This window comes from Ostrea edulis, chromosome 2 (genome assembly GCF_947568905.1).
Source record: "Ostrea edulis chromosome 2, xbOstEdul1.1, whole genome shotgun sequence".
NCBI classification, from domain to species: domain Eukaryota; kingdom Metazoa; phylum Mollusca; class Bivalvia; order Ostreida; family Ostreidae; genus Ostrea; species Ostrea edulis.
In genome coordinates, this window is record NC_079165.1 from 65,676,930 (window position 1) to 65,692,918 (window position 15,989).

Consider the following 15,989-nt stretch of genomic DNA (forward strand, 5'->3'; position numbering starts at 1 on the left):
ATTCATTTCAAAATTGAGGATTATCTCCCTCGTGCATAGCTCTTATCCTTGGACGAATTTGGCTCCACTTTTTTGGCACGCTGTTTTTGGCTATACATGTATTTAGCTCCAAAACTTCATAGTTATTTTGGATTTCAAACATTTCGGTTGAGCATCACTGAAGAGACATTATTTGTCGAAATACGCATCTGGTGCATCAAAATTGGTACCGTATACGTTTTACATATAGATATTCGAGAACGGAACAAGTGTAGGGGGGGATGAAGAGGTCACTATCTGATCGTCACTCCTGTATTGAGTAACGATATAAGTACCATAAAACTGTATTAGGTCCATTGATATAATCACCATATACATTAAAAATTAACAGTAATTACGAAGATTGTGAAATATTGACGATTTGTAATCTACGTTATCTCCTTTTTGATCACTATCGTAACACTTTCATTTAGATTAGTGTGCGATATTTTGTTTATTTCATAACTATACAAGTCGATCCATCATTTATATGTAACATTTCAGAAAATTTGCTCCTTCTCTTAACATTGATAGAGTTGAAAAATCTTTGATCTGAAACGATTGCTCTATAGAATAAGGAATTGTGTGATTATTCTAGAGATAATATAAATTTTTCTTTACTAATTTCACAATTCGTATATCAAAGACTTTCGTACATGTAAACTCTCAAAACCAAGTAATTTTTTTTAATGTGACAATATATTGAATTAAGATGTTTTGCTAAACTGCAGATAACGTAGATTACAAACTAAAAATGGACAGATCTATTCCACTGAGCATTATTTTTTAATGACTTGTGGTTGAGTGTTAAATTTTTGAAATTTGATGTTATGAATGTTATTTTTTCATCAGCTATCGTTCAAAAAAGTATTCTGAAAACTTTATTTTTTGTAAATTCTTCAGAAAAAGTGTCCGCATTATATGAGAAGAGGTGTTTAGACTTTTGCTTTAGGATATGTATGATGACTAACAAAGGAAATGCATAGCTAATTATATTTTCCGAAAAGTCTTTTATCTGTCTGAGTGTCCCACAGAAATGATCACCATTATATCGACTTAATTAAGCATGTAAATGTCAACATGCGTACTAGGCTAACTAAAAGTACGTTTGCACCGTTGAAAAGACCACAATTTTAATGTTATTTACAGGTTTTCGAAAAATAATATATGCATGATTTATATGATCGGCTAACCCCCCCCCCCCCCCCCCCCCCCCCCCCCCCCCACAACTAAATAAAAGAATAAACAGTATTACATTGGTACACGTAAATAGTTTTTATGATCATATGATACGTTTGGAAACACGGACATACCTTTGAATAAATGAGTTACACAGAGATCAATATCAAAGGACTATATTTGATACATTGCTGATATATATATGCCTCTACAGAACGTTAACATGTCTAATGAACTTACTTATATATGATATCATGTGAATCGATGTCTGTTAGAAATAGAGGTGACAATAAAAGTATCGTATATGATTGTTTTTATGACGTCAGAAAATAGTTGATCATTTCCCGTTATTTTTTTTGTGTTTCAAAGTAGTGTCAATTCTCCTGGACTACTTTCCCCTCCGAATAAATACGTCAAAATGTTATTTCCAGTTTTACTTATTAAAATCGCATTTTAAACGGTGAAGATTTTGTTTTTTGTGTTTAAAAGACAACTCAATTTGATGAGATTTTAACATCAAGGTTTTCTTTATTTCGAAAAAATTACCATATACTAAATAATTCAACTTCTTTTTTCTCTTTCGGTAAACGAAGCATATCCGTGATATTACGTGTTCGTATTTTATAAGTAAAGAAAACAAAATAACTTTATTTCTATGGAGCGCCAAACTAGCAAGACTTGAAGATACCTTTATTTTTTTTAAGATATCACTAACCATTTATTTGATGCACGCAACAATTCAATTAAAAATCTATTCAAGTAATTAATTAGATCTTCAATTCTGTGTTGCTGAATTGACGAGCGCTATAATTGAATTGTTGCTCTCTTCAAATGAATTGATGATATCAACAATTAAATTGGTGTACGTTACAGTTCCATTGAAGAGAGCGATTCATACTGGAATTATTGTTCTCTTCAATAGAAATGTAGCGCGCATCAATTCCATTAATTTGATATCATTAATTCAATTGATGTTCACAATAATTCTTTTAGAGAGAGCAACTATATAATTAGAGATATCTTCAATTCAACATATCCGCAATTGAATTAATGACCTCTTTCACTGAATTGTTGCTCTCTTTAAAACAATTGATGCGCGCATTAATTTCTTATACAAAAGCATTGTAAAAAAAAATAATTAAGGATATCTTTATTTGAATCACTTGGATCACCTTGACCGATTCCATCTAACCGGAATCTGCCGGAGTTTGCCGAAAGCATTTGAATTAAAGAAATCATCAGATCATTCATACCGTAATATGCGAGCAATAATTCCACCACTTTGATGCGCACATCAATTTAATTGATAAGAGCAATAATTGCATTGATGCGCATATCAAAATAATTGCTCTCCTAAATTGAATTAATGCGCGTATTGAATCAATTATAATTGCTCTCATGAACTGAATTTGATGCGCGTATTATTTCAATTATTGCGCGCAATAATTGAATTGAGGGTATCTTTAAATAAGATATCCTCAATTATTTGAGAATATGGTAATTTGGTACTCCATAGATTCCCCATGTTAATGTAAATTTAACAAAATTACAATAGAAGTAAATGGTTGAATAAGAACACGATGATTCGCCCCCTCCCCCTTCTCTGCTGATCAGAGATTTCACCCCGGGAGATCTCTTTCGTTTGGGTATAAAAGCGTTATAGATGTCGTTCCCCGCAACCTTCAGTTAAACACTTACTCAATATTTGGTGAAGACACCAGATTTCTTCTCATAGCATATACAGAACTAAATTATTCCCTACACTTAACCCGGTAGAGTCGATAGGGCAAGCTTAACAACGGTGAGCATGATCAGTAACATCATCGTGAGAGTATTGGGAACTTTACGGTGGTTTACAGTCTCTGAAAGAAACCTGGCATTTTCTTCCGAGGAAACTTGATAGATTCTACTATTAATCACCATGTTAAAAATGTACACACATGAAGGAATATTTTTCATCAGCACCATCCTTCGTTTTAGGTTTTGTAACAATTGAACAATACAAATAGCAATGGTACGACGGCGTATTCGTGCCATTTTAACCTCGTACAAAATAAATGAATTAAATTAAATCGTACAAATTACATTTTAAATAGTTTTTAAGCGCTAAGCGTAGCTTAAGCGCTTATTGCCGTCAGTTGGATTTTGCTTTCGTCATCATGTTTCCGGTTTATCGCCACCTATAGGCGAATTTATGCATCGCTGTAATGAAGTCGTGTTTAAAGTAGTCGTAATTTTGCAACCGATCTAGCAAGGGGATAACATTCATATCTGCAGTTGCATCCCCCCCCGCCCCCCGCCCCCCCCCCCCCCCCCGGAAATACAGTTCGTTGAACAGTGAATAAAATATGTATAAAAAGGGTGATATTTTTGTCTTCATTCTTGGGGAAAGTGAGACACAGATGCAGGTCATTCTTCAGTTAAAATTCCCATTTGAATCTGCGTCTGTAATAATTAAAGTGATTCAAAATCTAAAATTGAATACGAATATGTATATGAAACCATTTTAGCTAGGGTACCTTTGCATTGTTACCTTCGAATGGCGCTTAGAGGCCAGGAAAATCAATTTGCATGGTGCAATCTATAATTAGAAGCCACGTCATTAAGCTATACACGAATCAGGAGGGTTTTCCACGTGTGTTTTGGCTGCTGTTCCGACTCAGTAAAAGTTTTGTCCGACGCAGAAAAAATGTGTGCAACACAGTAAAAAATTAACTGATCCGCGTCCATTGTGAACGAGAAAGAATTTGTGCACGATTATGCTTTGACAGCGAAGGACAGAGATCGGTGTCTCAGAAGGATGATATTGCGTAACTGCTTACACCTTCCCCGATCATATATGTAAGTCGGTCATGCAGAAATTTAGAGGATGCAATGGTGTAACTTAAGCTTACTTTATTATTTCTAAACGACCAAGATATTCCTTCAGAATCATCGTCAACACAATCAAATTTGATTTCGTGATTTATAGTTTCAAAAATGATAGTCTTGGGGCAAGGAAAAGAAAAAGGTACAACATTATATTATATTATATTATGGAAGACAACACCCCGGTTTCAAGTATTTAAAACACCGCGTGGAATTTTACGAGGGCTGTATACTGAAATACATATGTTTAGAACAAGTGTTAGATAAACATTGCCAATGTGTCAAGCATGAATGTGAAATGGTTTGCGGTCCACAGCACGCTACATACAACGAAAAGTAATCGTGTTTTCAATTTCTTTGTACTTCAAACAAACAATTGACAATGACTTGCATATGCTACATGTATTTCCGAACGTACAAATGATGAAGGGGGAGGGGCATGGATGTACTGTCGTTGTTCCCTGTACCCACATTTTGTTTTCGCTGAACGATCTTTTCATATAAAAAAGATGCATTTAGTTTTTTGGTGAGATGCCTCTTCATTATTTCTAACAGCGGTTTGAACATTACCGTTTGAAAATTACTTTTGTAACTTTTCAGTACCTAGTTTGGGATTCTCATTAAGCTACATTTACATGTTGTAAATTTTGCATATTTATTGCGAGTCACTTCTGTTACGTTTTTTTTTCATATTAGAACTCCTACACAAGCTTCGAATCTTATGGGTTTTTTTTGCTAAGGTTATTAGCATTTTCATATAAAGAACTGTTTTATAAAATTAAAACAATAGCAATGTGTATTATGTCTCATTCAGACAAACGGATGAGTCTCCTTTGCAATATGAATATGAGCTTTTACACAAAAAGTGTAATACATACAAGTTGATGAGTACAGCGTTTAATGTACCTGTGTACAAACTCTTGGGGTTTTTTTTTTTTTTTTTTTTTTTTTTTTAGATTTACGTATAACAAACAATCACTACAATTGCTAAATGTAAATCCATGCTTATATGTTAGTCTAATTCATCATCATATTTGAATTAGTATATCCTCTTGCACTAACTTTCATGTTAAAAATGAGCTATCTCCACTCTTGTTGATGACGCAGTATTCAGTTTCAAAGTAATATTGCACATGTATGATGAACATCTTTTCTAAATAACTTCCTAAATTTTGTTTTCAGTTATACATGTATTTATCGGACTTATTTGGATTCAGATTCTCTCCAACCTGATTTTGAATTGAAAATAACTTCATTATTGATTACAAAAAATAATTCCACTTTCATGGGTTGATTGCTATTTACAGATAATTATGCACTGGATTCTGTAGTACAAGTCATACAGATGCATGTTTATGTGTGTATTTAAATGATTTCTGGTAAGGTAATGAAATGGATGTAAAGCGTTTCATAATCCTGCATTATTGATGTGTTTTGACATGTGACATTTGTTAGTGTATGTGGTTATATGTAATTTCTTTTTTGTCCAGTTTGTTTATTTCCTTTCTATTATAAGGGACTTACATATATGTATCAAACTATTGATTTGTTTCATTTCAGTTGTATTCTAAAAATATTTCATACACTATTTAACTAGAACACAACAGTAAGTTAGTTGAGTAATAACAATTGAACACTTTATACCGAAAACTACCAGTACAACTGTTTTCACATTTTCTACCAAAAATGTTCTTCTCTATAACATCACATCTGTAAGAGAAAAAAATGCATAGTCATGTAGAGCATTTAATGATCCAGGGACCGGAGCAGAGCGGATCAGAAACCCTTGCCTTGGGAAGATGGGTGGGAGCTAAACAGGGTATAAAGTGTTCATTTGTCAAATATTGGAATAACATAGCCTTAAATACTATTGATTGATTGTATCTTGTTTAACGTTCTTCTCAATAATTTTTAATTCATATGGAGACGTCACCAAGACCGGTGAAGGGCTTCAAATTTAAGCCTATGCTCGGCGCTTATGGCCATTGAGCAGTGAGGGTTCTTTAGCGTGCCACACCTACTGTGACACGGGACATCTGTTTTAAAGGCCATCTCCGAGGACCCGTGACATTCACACCTGATGCCGAGAGTTTGGTGATGGAACTGTCACTACCTGTTTAACGAACTAGGTCTGTCGCGGCCGGGATTCGAACCCCGACCGCCCGACCGCCCGCATACAGAGCGAACACTTTACCTCTGGACTACCGCAGCGGTGGTAATGCTATTGATACTAAATTCTGATTATAGATATTTAATAAGAACAGGTGTCCTTTACCAAAATTGTAAATTTCATGATCCAAGAACAGGGTTTTAGTTTAATGTGGGATCAAAATGATCATAGTGACCATTGTTTTAACAACATCATATAAAATTTATATTTCAACGTGCTGAAAAGTTTCAGGACATTGCTTCCAATCCATATTTGTTATTTTCTTACAGAAAATGTACTACTTAGTTATGCGAAAATAAAGAATGATGCATAAACCTTTTTTTTAATGTTGTTCCTGCTCATTAACATTACATACAGAATTCATGAAGTCAGCGTAGCCCTTTTCAGTACTTTCAGTACTTTGATTTTTACTAGATACACCGTCATACAACGGGAAAATGTGAAAAGTCTGCATATCCTCGTGCCACTCCGTGCGTATCACTCAGTGTATGTACTAAACTTACTCTCCATAGCTAATTCATGCAATCTTGAAGGTATGATTTGGCAAAATAATTGATTATATGTGTCAAACATTTGTTGACACGTGCAAATAGCTCTTAGGAGCTTTTCTTTGATGCAAAGTGTTTCGTTTGATCAATTGAAACATGCATACTCCCAACAGTCCACGATCAATTAAATTCTGACTCGCGTCAAAATTGTTATATTCATATCATTTTGATGTATCTGGAAAAGCTTATCAAAAACCCATAATTCATTTAATATTTATCCTTTTCATATCAGCTTTTGTTTGTAACATTATCACTGATTATATCATTTCAAAACAAATTTTCCATGTTGCGATTGTCAATCCATGAAGATGTTGTTACATGTACCGCCAATCCATGAGGATGTTGCTACACGTACTGTCAATCCATGAGGATGTTGCTACATGTACCGTCAATCCATGAGGATGTTGCTACATGCACTGTCAATCCATGAGGATGTTGCTACATGCACTGTCAATCCATGAGGATGTTGCTACATGTACCGTCAATCCATGAGGATGTTGCTACACGTACTGTCAATCCATGAGGATGTTGCTACATGTACCGTCAATCCATGAGGATGTTGCTACATGCACTGTCAATCCATAAGGATGTTGCTACGTGTACCGTCAATCCATGAGGATGTTGCTACATGTACTGTCAATCCATGAGGATGTTGCTACACGTACTGTCAATCCATGAGGATGTTGCTACATGTACCGTCAATCCATGAGGATGTTGCTACATGTACCGTCAATCCATGAGGATGTTTCTACGTGTAGCGTCAATCCACGAGGATGTTGCTACATGTACCGTCAATGCATGAAGATGTTGCTACCGTCAATCTTCTCCAGCCCAGTCTGTTCTCGGCCCTTATTACCAGCTCTGGCATCTTCAGATGAGTTCAGGTCTGATGTCATAGATAGATCCAGCTTCTCTGTAGTCTCCCCTCTTTCTCCTACCTTCGATGGTGCCCTGCAGGAAGGTCTTACACAGGTTGTTGTGGCGGGTTACGTAGTCAAACCAGGTCGGGTTCGTCCTGCGAAATCAACTTTGCATCGGATATAGTCGTTGGTCTTGTGTTCAACCCGTAAGATGCGGAACAACTTTCTGTAGAATGCATGAATCTTCTTCTCAAGCTCGGCTGATAATGTCAATTTGTGGCAAGCCCTTTTACTATTTATTCGTAAAATAAGATATCTCTTTAATAAGAGAGATATCTTTATTGGTTAAAGAGATATCTCTGTAAGTTAGAGAGATATCTTTTACGATAGGGAGATATCTCTTTAACCAAAAGAGATATCTTTAAACAAAAGAGATTTCTCTTTTTCTCAAAGAGAAAGAGATATCTCTTTCCAATATTTGTTATTAGTTTGAATACTTAAGAAATTCTCCCTAAACCGGAAGCCCGCCAAAGCAAATCTTAGCACGATGGCTGCAATCACGGGGGGAGATTTTGTGTTTACTGCATATATGAAGTGTATATTACCAGTGGCGGATTTAGAGGGGGCGCCCCCCCCCCCCCCTTTAAAATTTTCAAATTTAAGGTAAATTGTGGTATCTTGTTTAGGAAAATGTACTAAACGATAAAAGAAGCAATAATTTCTTCCACTTCCGGAGAAATAAATGACAAAATCTTTTGATTTCTTGAATTAATTTATTGGGAGAACTTAATTTTTTCCAAAAAACCCTTAAAATTTGGGTCATTTTATTAATTTCACCGTATTAAAATGATAAAAAATAGTACAAATGACTAAATAGGAGAAATATTTCAAGCCCCATAAAATCTGTAGAACCCAGGAGCTTCGCCCCCTGGACCCCCTCGAGGGCTTCGCCCTGGACCCATTTACTCATAAGGTGGCGCCCCCCCCCGGAACTGCAATTCCTGGATCCGCCCCTGATTACAGGTAACAAAAAGCAAAGACAATAAATTGATAAAATATGTTAGCTAGATTTGATCATCCTCTCGGCGACTTGGAAATGTTACCCCAACCACCACTTCAACATTTTCCGCCATTTTTACACTAGAAGTATTTTGATTGGTAAAAAAACAAGGTTACGTCTTATTGATGGCGATGCAACAGGGATAAGTCATTATGATCACCGGGGGTGATTTAAAGAGATATTTGAAGAGATATCTCTCTAACTTAAAGAGAAATCTCTTTACATTGATAGAGATATATCTCTACGCTGGGGAGATATCTCTCTCTTTGAGAAAGATCTCTCTAGCTTTAAGAGATATCTCTCAAAGAGAACGAGATATCTCTTTAGCGTAAAGAGATATCTCTTTTGTGTAAAGAGATATCTTTTTAGTTAAAGATATACCTCTTTTGGTTAAAGAGATATCTCACTAGCGTAAAAGGATATCTCTCTACCTTTCAGGGATATCTCTCCAACCAATAGAGATATATCTCTAGTGTAAAGAGATATCTCTCTTTTATTTAAGAGATATCTTATTTTACGAATAAATAGTAAAATTAAGGGCTTGCCATAGAAATCGGCTTGTTGACTCGGTTAAATAAAAGAAAATCATGAATGCACCTCACAGCGAAATAGACATACATATATAACATGATTTGTATTACAGTTGATATAAACTTTCATATCTGATATTTTTTGAGTACATGTACATCGTTCACGACATTATTCACTGTACGATTAGCTAGTTGATTCGACTCTCAAGGGTTTATTAAATATAGTTACGGCAAATGATATCCATTTTATTACAATATTTTTTGAAGAACATTTTAGAACAGTAGTTTGCAGCAACAAAATCAAATTAGTACGTGGGAACATGCAAGAGAAATTTTCCCTATGCGTGTCTACAAATGCACGAAAACAGTACTTATATTTGGACTGGTTTGATTGAACAAAATGAATGAATGACCTTTTTATGTGATGTGAAAGTGAATTTAGGTTTATATACATGTAGTGCTGTTCTGATTATTAACCCCATTAATTCATTAGCTTATTATACTTTATTTTTATGTTTTAGGACAGTGAGTGTCGAGGTATTACCGTTCAGTCGATGTTTGACGAATAAGTAGAGCACGAAGATTACTTGACAGATTTTATGGCAATTAATATGTAAATGTATTTAACGTTTTTGAATTACATATAAAAAAAAAATGTACGCGTATCCGTAAATTCTGGCATCAGGAAGAATCAGTTTCATTTTAAATTTACAATATTGTCTGCATTGAAGAATAATTTTGCTAGTAGTTGCTGCGTTAAAACGTCATTTTCTTTCAGTTGTTCAATATGGTTATACATCAATTCAAAAGGGTGTGCATTTCTAATGATCAGCAATTGCGGCTGTTTTGGTTACATTTATTCAAGAATAGAGAAATGGACGAACCAGTAGTTCGATAAAACTGCTTCAGAAATACAGCTGTTCAGTCTAAAACCGACAACGTGTTTCAATTTATGCATTTACATCTTTTCCTTGTGGCACCAAATGGTTTCACAGTATTTCATAATCATAACTATCTCGAGCGATCGAACGAATCCATCATGAAATAACTACTATACCTTTAATGTGTAAACATACGTAACCCGTTTATTGAAAATAAATGACGAAGTAAAAAGTGGCATAAAATAACAAAGTTGAACCACAGGCAATTGCATCGCTTGGGGTCGAATTTACTCTTTATATAGTAAATTCGACCCCAAGCGATGCAATTGCCTGTGAGTTGAACAAAGTGAAAATAAACTAATGACAAGAAATAGTTGACCAGGGAGTTCACAAAACATCACAAATAATGATGAGTTTATATATACATTATAAACCGCGTCACAACAGAAACTGTTTCCTGAAGCAGTAGAAACACTTCAGTTGATGTGCGCCATCCACGATGAAGGCGATATGGATATGAATATTAAAAAAAGAAAAAAACCCTGCCTCGGAAATACAGCTATAAAACCTAAAAACTGACAAAGCTTATCAATTATTTTCCAGATGGCACCAAATGATTTCAAAGTTTTTAACACGCGTGACGGCTAATATTGTCACGTCAAGACCCTAAGGTATGATGAAATTGAAAACATAGTGGGAGAGACTGACGGACAGACAGACAGAGAGGAACCCCACAGTCCCTTAACCCGCTTAATTCATAAAATATTTGATGATTTAAAAATAGATCAAACCGGACCTATTACTGTCACAATAATACACGCATATTATGTTATTTTAATGTGTATATGAATTATTCTTTAAGATTATGCAAATGATTTTTGAAATGGAAATTCGATAATAATCACGATAAAAATGAAATATTTAATGTATAAGCTTTCCAAATTTCAACTCTGTCAAAAAACAAGACCGCTCTGTATACATGTATACGGCGTTTTGTAAACGAATCACTACAAGTTGTTTCAGAGAAATTAAATGCAAATTCACATTGTTTTCAGGTGTTTACCTATAATGCTATTTAAGAAATAAATTTCTTTTTTGAAAATACATTGGGTTACATGTACGAGCTTCGACTCTTCTCTACGGCATACTTCATTAAGCGCTAACTTTAATAAAAATCAATTTCTTATATTTACATTATACTTTCATCTCTGTCGGAATTCCCTGCCGTTAAAATAGATGTACTATACTTATTAGTCATATTAGTACTATACTTATATTAGTCATATTAGTACTATACTTATATTAGTCATATTAGATTCATACGCATTGTTTACCACTGCAGCGCGTTCTTGCAAAAATACCCATCATTACAATTTGTAAAGATATTAAAGGTAAAACATTAGAAATGTAGATATTTGGGACAACGGTGAAGATTTTTTAAAATCAAAATGTGTTGCATAAAATTTCTGTGTTATGACAGGAAATTTAAGCATCCCGTGAGTCAATAGGTAGCCAAGACACCACGGCTTTTAAGTTTAGATACCGAAACAGTACTATAATAATCATTAATATAGTCACTGTTTAAAGTCTACACAATACTCAACACCGCGGTGCACGTATGTGAAGATGTGTGACCATCAACAGGATTAAGACTATTTCTGAATCATTTACTTGCTTTTCGTTGTATTTTGCTAAATCAAATCCGTCCACCTTTTATACGTATGTAGTTTTGTATTTTACTTCATTACAATTATGATCGTTTGTCTTGTCTGTTACATAATTGTGTGTTGCTCATCCAGTAATGCAATTTAATTGCTCTCTCTCTCTCTCTCTCTCTCTCTTCTCTCTCTCTCTTTCGTCCGTGGGCAGATTACACAATTACCTTACTGACATGATATATGAATCGACTTGTCACCAATGACACACAAACATTCTAAATTAATTATCTTTAAAAAACCCAGATTTCATAACACTTTCTGCTCATTCTCTTGAGCATTTCATCACGAGTCGTAACAAAAAATTTCTTTCTATTCGTTATTGGGATGGAAATCAGCATATTCAAAATGTTTTACTTTGTCGAAGTAATTCTAACGAAGTTTGTGTTTTCTGCTGCAGCCTTGGCAGATTTTAGTGGACAAACAGTCAAGGAGTTACATAAAGCAGAAATGACCGTCAAGAAATCAAACCAATCTGTGACATTTACTGAACACACAACGCCTCCTCTGCCGCCAGGATGGGAAGACTTCTGTACGGAGAAAAATCTCAACACTAATGTACTAGCTTTTAAGTGCAACATCGACACCTCAAATTCGGGACGCTGGAATTTTGAAGTGCTGAGGGACTTCATTATGTATCGCCGTATGAAATATAAATTTGACGTAGAATGTTTGAACGGAGCCAAAATATCACTCATCTGGCCAGCCAAGGCAAAAAACCTCAAAGGAATGAAGGTGTATAATTGTATCATCGAGGACTTTTACAATGATTGTATGGATCAAGTAGTGACGTCATTTCCGGATGAGATAGAGTTCATGAACTTAACAAATGTAGTGATAATGGCAGATATTTTCGATGTCCTTCATTTGGGTAGGACTATAGCAAACGTCACACAGGATTGTCATTGTGGAAATGATGAAAGTGTTATAACACGAATTCAAAGCAATGTCACATACAACTTCGGCGACTCCCTCTCGCGGTACTACAGTTTGGTTGGACAAGATGAGGACAATTACAACATCAGCAAAGACCCCGTCCTCAGAGAGGGTCAGAAGATGCATAACGACATGCTTAAAATAGAACATATTTGTAACTACCAGAAAATGCAAATATATGATTACAGTATAAATCCACACCCTGGTAAATTTTATATTAACATTAAGACGGAGAGATCTCGGTACCCGGTGCTGAAGATGTTGAATTTTTCTTACACAGACATGAGTTCAATTTCGGATCTGTTTGATAAATTAGATGAATACTTTCCCAAACTAGAATCGCTGGATCTTTCCCACTGCAATATACAAACAGTTGATATTCGCGATGATAATAGAGTTTCTCTGTGGAATGGGACTGTATTGAAGGTTAATATTACCCACAACAACATCACGGAATTACAAGTCGATTCCCTAGAACGATTAATTCACAAACAAAATCTATTCATAAACTTCAGTCACAATCCGCTAAATTGTTCATGTACCGAAGACATGAAAGAACTAATCATCTTTGTGGAGGACAGCAGGAAGTGGAGCAGACCAGAATATCTGCCTTATAATTTTATAAGAGAAATGAAATGTGCTTATCCAAAACATTTGAACAGAACGCGCCTGAAAGATCTACAGGAAAGTCATCTTATGTGTGAAAGTGACTTGGCTTTGACAAAAACCGTTCTTGTAGAAGCAATAGTTCCTCTTAGTATATTCGCTGCCGTCCTTCTTGGAATTATTGTTGTTTTTGTGAGGTTTCGACGAGAAATTCAGATTTTAATGTACACAAGGCATAACATTTTACTGTCTTGTCAACAAGACGAGACAAGTGAAGACAAAACTTTTGATGCTTTTGTCTCTTATAGCAACGAAGACCATGAATGGGTCAAGCGTGTGTTCGAAGAAGATTCCGTTGAAGGTCTGAAAAATTTTAAATTTTGTCTACACCATAGGGACTTCATGGCGGGTAAAACAATAACTGAAAATATCATAAATAGTATTGAAAGCAGCAGACATACAATTGTAATTGTGTCGAAGAATTTTTTAGATAGTAGTTACTGTCTTTATGAATTTGAGGAAGCTCTTCGACAGAGTATCAATGAAAAGACACGCCATCTAGTGGTGGTTATGTTTGAAGAGATATCAGTGAATGAAATGCCAAAGGTGTTACAAATTTGTTTAAAAACGTTCACTTATATCAGAAAAGACGACGCAATCTTTCTTGATAGATTAGTATATTCGTTGTCTTGCAAGCACCGACAGAAAAAGAATGATATTGCTTGAAAATCACTATGTAATCATTTCGGAAAGACAAAAAATAGTTTCAAAATACATGTAAATCAATTTATAATAATATACGCCATATGTTTATTTCATTGAAATTTCACAAAGCCGAAATATTTAACGTATGTGGGTCAATGAAATCCATAAAATTATTCCATGATGTCCATCGGATTCTGGTTCAATTGTTTTGAAACAAATTGCAAGATTTATTTGAGGAGAAACATTCACATTGTCAGAGAAGAAAGACAGCTGGAGTACAACTGGCTAGATAGCTATAACATTAGACCAAAGAGATAAACTCTACATTCATGTATATACTTGTAGTCAATCACAACCACAAGTACCACAATCCATATCTAACTCTATTATATACTCAACGTGCTAAATGAAATGTGTATATGAATATCGAAGCTGGTCATATAATAAAAGATGTACAAATTCTTTGAAAATCTTTACTCCTAGATATTTAAAACAAAATCCTTCTAGCACAATGAGTTATAACTCGCCTATCAAAATCCATGTGCCTTGGGTGTGAGACACAGGCCATTCGGAGGGGCAAGGTTCTGTATAACTGAAAACCAATGTGCAAAATCCCTACGTACTATGTTATGTTTATATCTTTTTAGAAAGCTAATCAAAACGGAATCACTTTGTCTTAGACTTGTCAAGACAATGGATTTGATAGCAGCAACAGTCTATACTCGAATCTGACGTAAAGACTGTATATCATATGAGAGTGTGTCATAACTATGAAATTAATGTCCAGGACCCAGTTGCACGAAGGTTAGTTAAGTTTAACTAACAGTTAACTTGTCATTAACTCTTACATTCATATAGCGATAACTAGATATTAACTGTCAGTTAAACTTAACTACTAGTAATTTTTGAGCAACTGGGTCCTGGATCCACTTGCACAAAAGTTGGTTAAGTTTAACTGACAGTCAAGTTAATGCTATACAAGATTAGGAGGTAATGACAAGTTATTTGTCAGGTAAAGTTAACTAACCTTCGTGTTGAACACAACTTATTAGAGAAAGGGTAGAGACTCATATTTGACAAAATGTTGCTTACACATGACTCGAGGGAAGATGGATATAACCTCATTCACTCAGGACCATAGTTAAGAAATAAGATGTCATTTTTTAATGTTATTGGGGTATGACATGAGGTTGGTCACGTGATCAAATCCTATAACGCCCGAAGGGCGTTATAGTAGATTTGATCACGTATCAACTTCCTGTCATATCCCAATAACACTCAAAAATGGTATTTTATTTCTAATATTTGTATTTTCTATTTTGATTTGTGTTCTTACCGAGCTTCCATGATTATGTAGCAGATGACCGAAATAACGATCGTAGAACACAAAATTTAGTTCGTTATAATTTTATCGAATAAAAAATTAGGATCAATATCAAAGAGAATATAAGATATATATATTTAATTGAAAATGTTAAAAAAAAGACGAAACAGGTGTAAAATAAAGGTAATTTAGAGCATAAAGTTAACTGAAATGAAGACAAGAAGAGCGGAGTAAACTACATCCGTGATGTGATTTGGTCGTGATCAGGAATGAAGAAACTGGCGTTTGTCTAGCCTACAAAGTTGAAAACGCAATTGTTGAACACATATTTCGACAGAAATTCAAAGGATCTGAGAGAATTCATGGAGGGTATGATGGGCCAAGATAACGTTAAGCTCTTAGTCAAGTTTTTGGAAAGAAACAACGGCATGTTCATCGTTAGGACTCGCGGTTGTAGCCATGCAGGAGACGATTCGAGACAGTAGGACAAATTTAGACAAAGTGCAGGTAGGTTGCTTCTTTTATTTACCTTCAGTGTGTGTGTAAGAGAAAATAAAAACGAACTGACGAAGTTTTTGTTCACTTGAGA

General features: G+C 34.9%; 1 protein-coding gene across 1 annotated transcript; it reads left to right on the plus strand.

The window, feature by feature from the left end:
* The first annotated feature begins 12,177 nt into the window (after window positions 1-12,177).
* On the plus strand, window positions 12,178-14,097 carry LOC130051482 (toll-like receptor 2 type-1). The gene has a single exon (XM_056153433.1). It carries the CDS (start codon window positions 12,178-12,180, stop codon window positions 14,095-14,097), a length of 1,920 nt encoding a protein of 639 aa, XP_056009408.1.
* The last annotated feature ends 1,892 nt before the right edge of the window (window positions 14,098-15,989 follow it).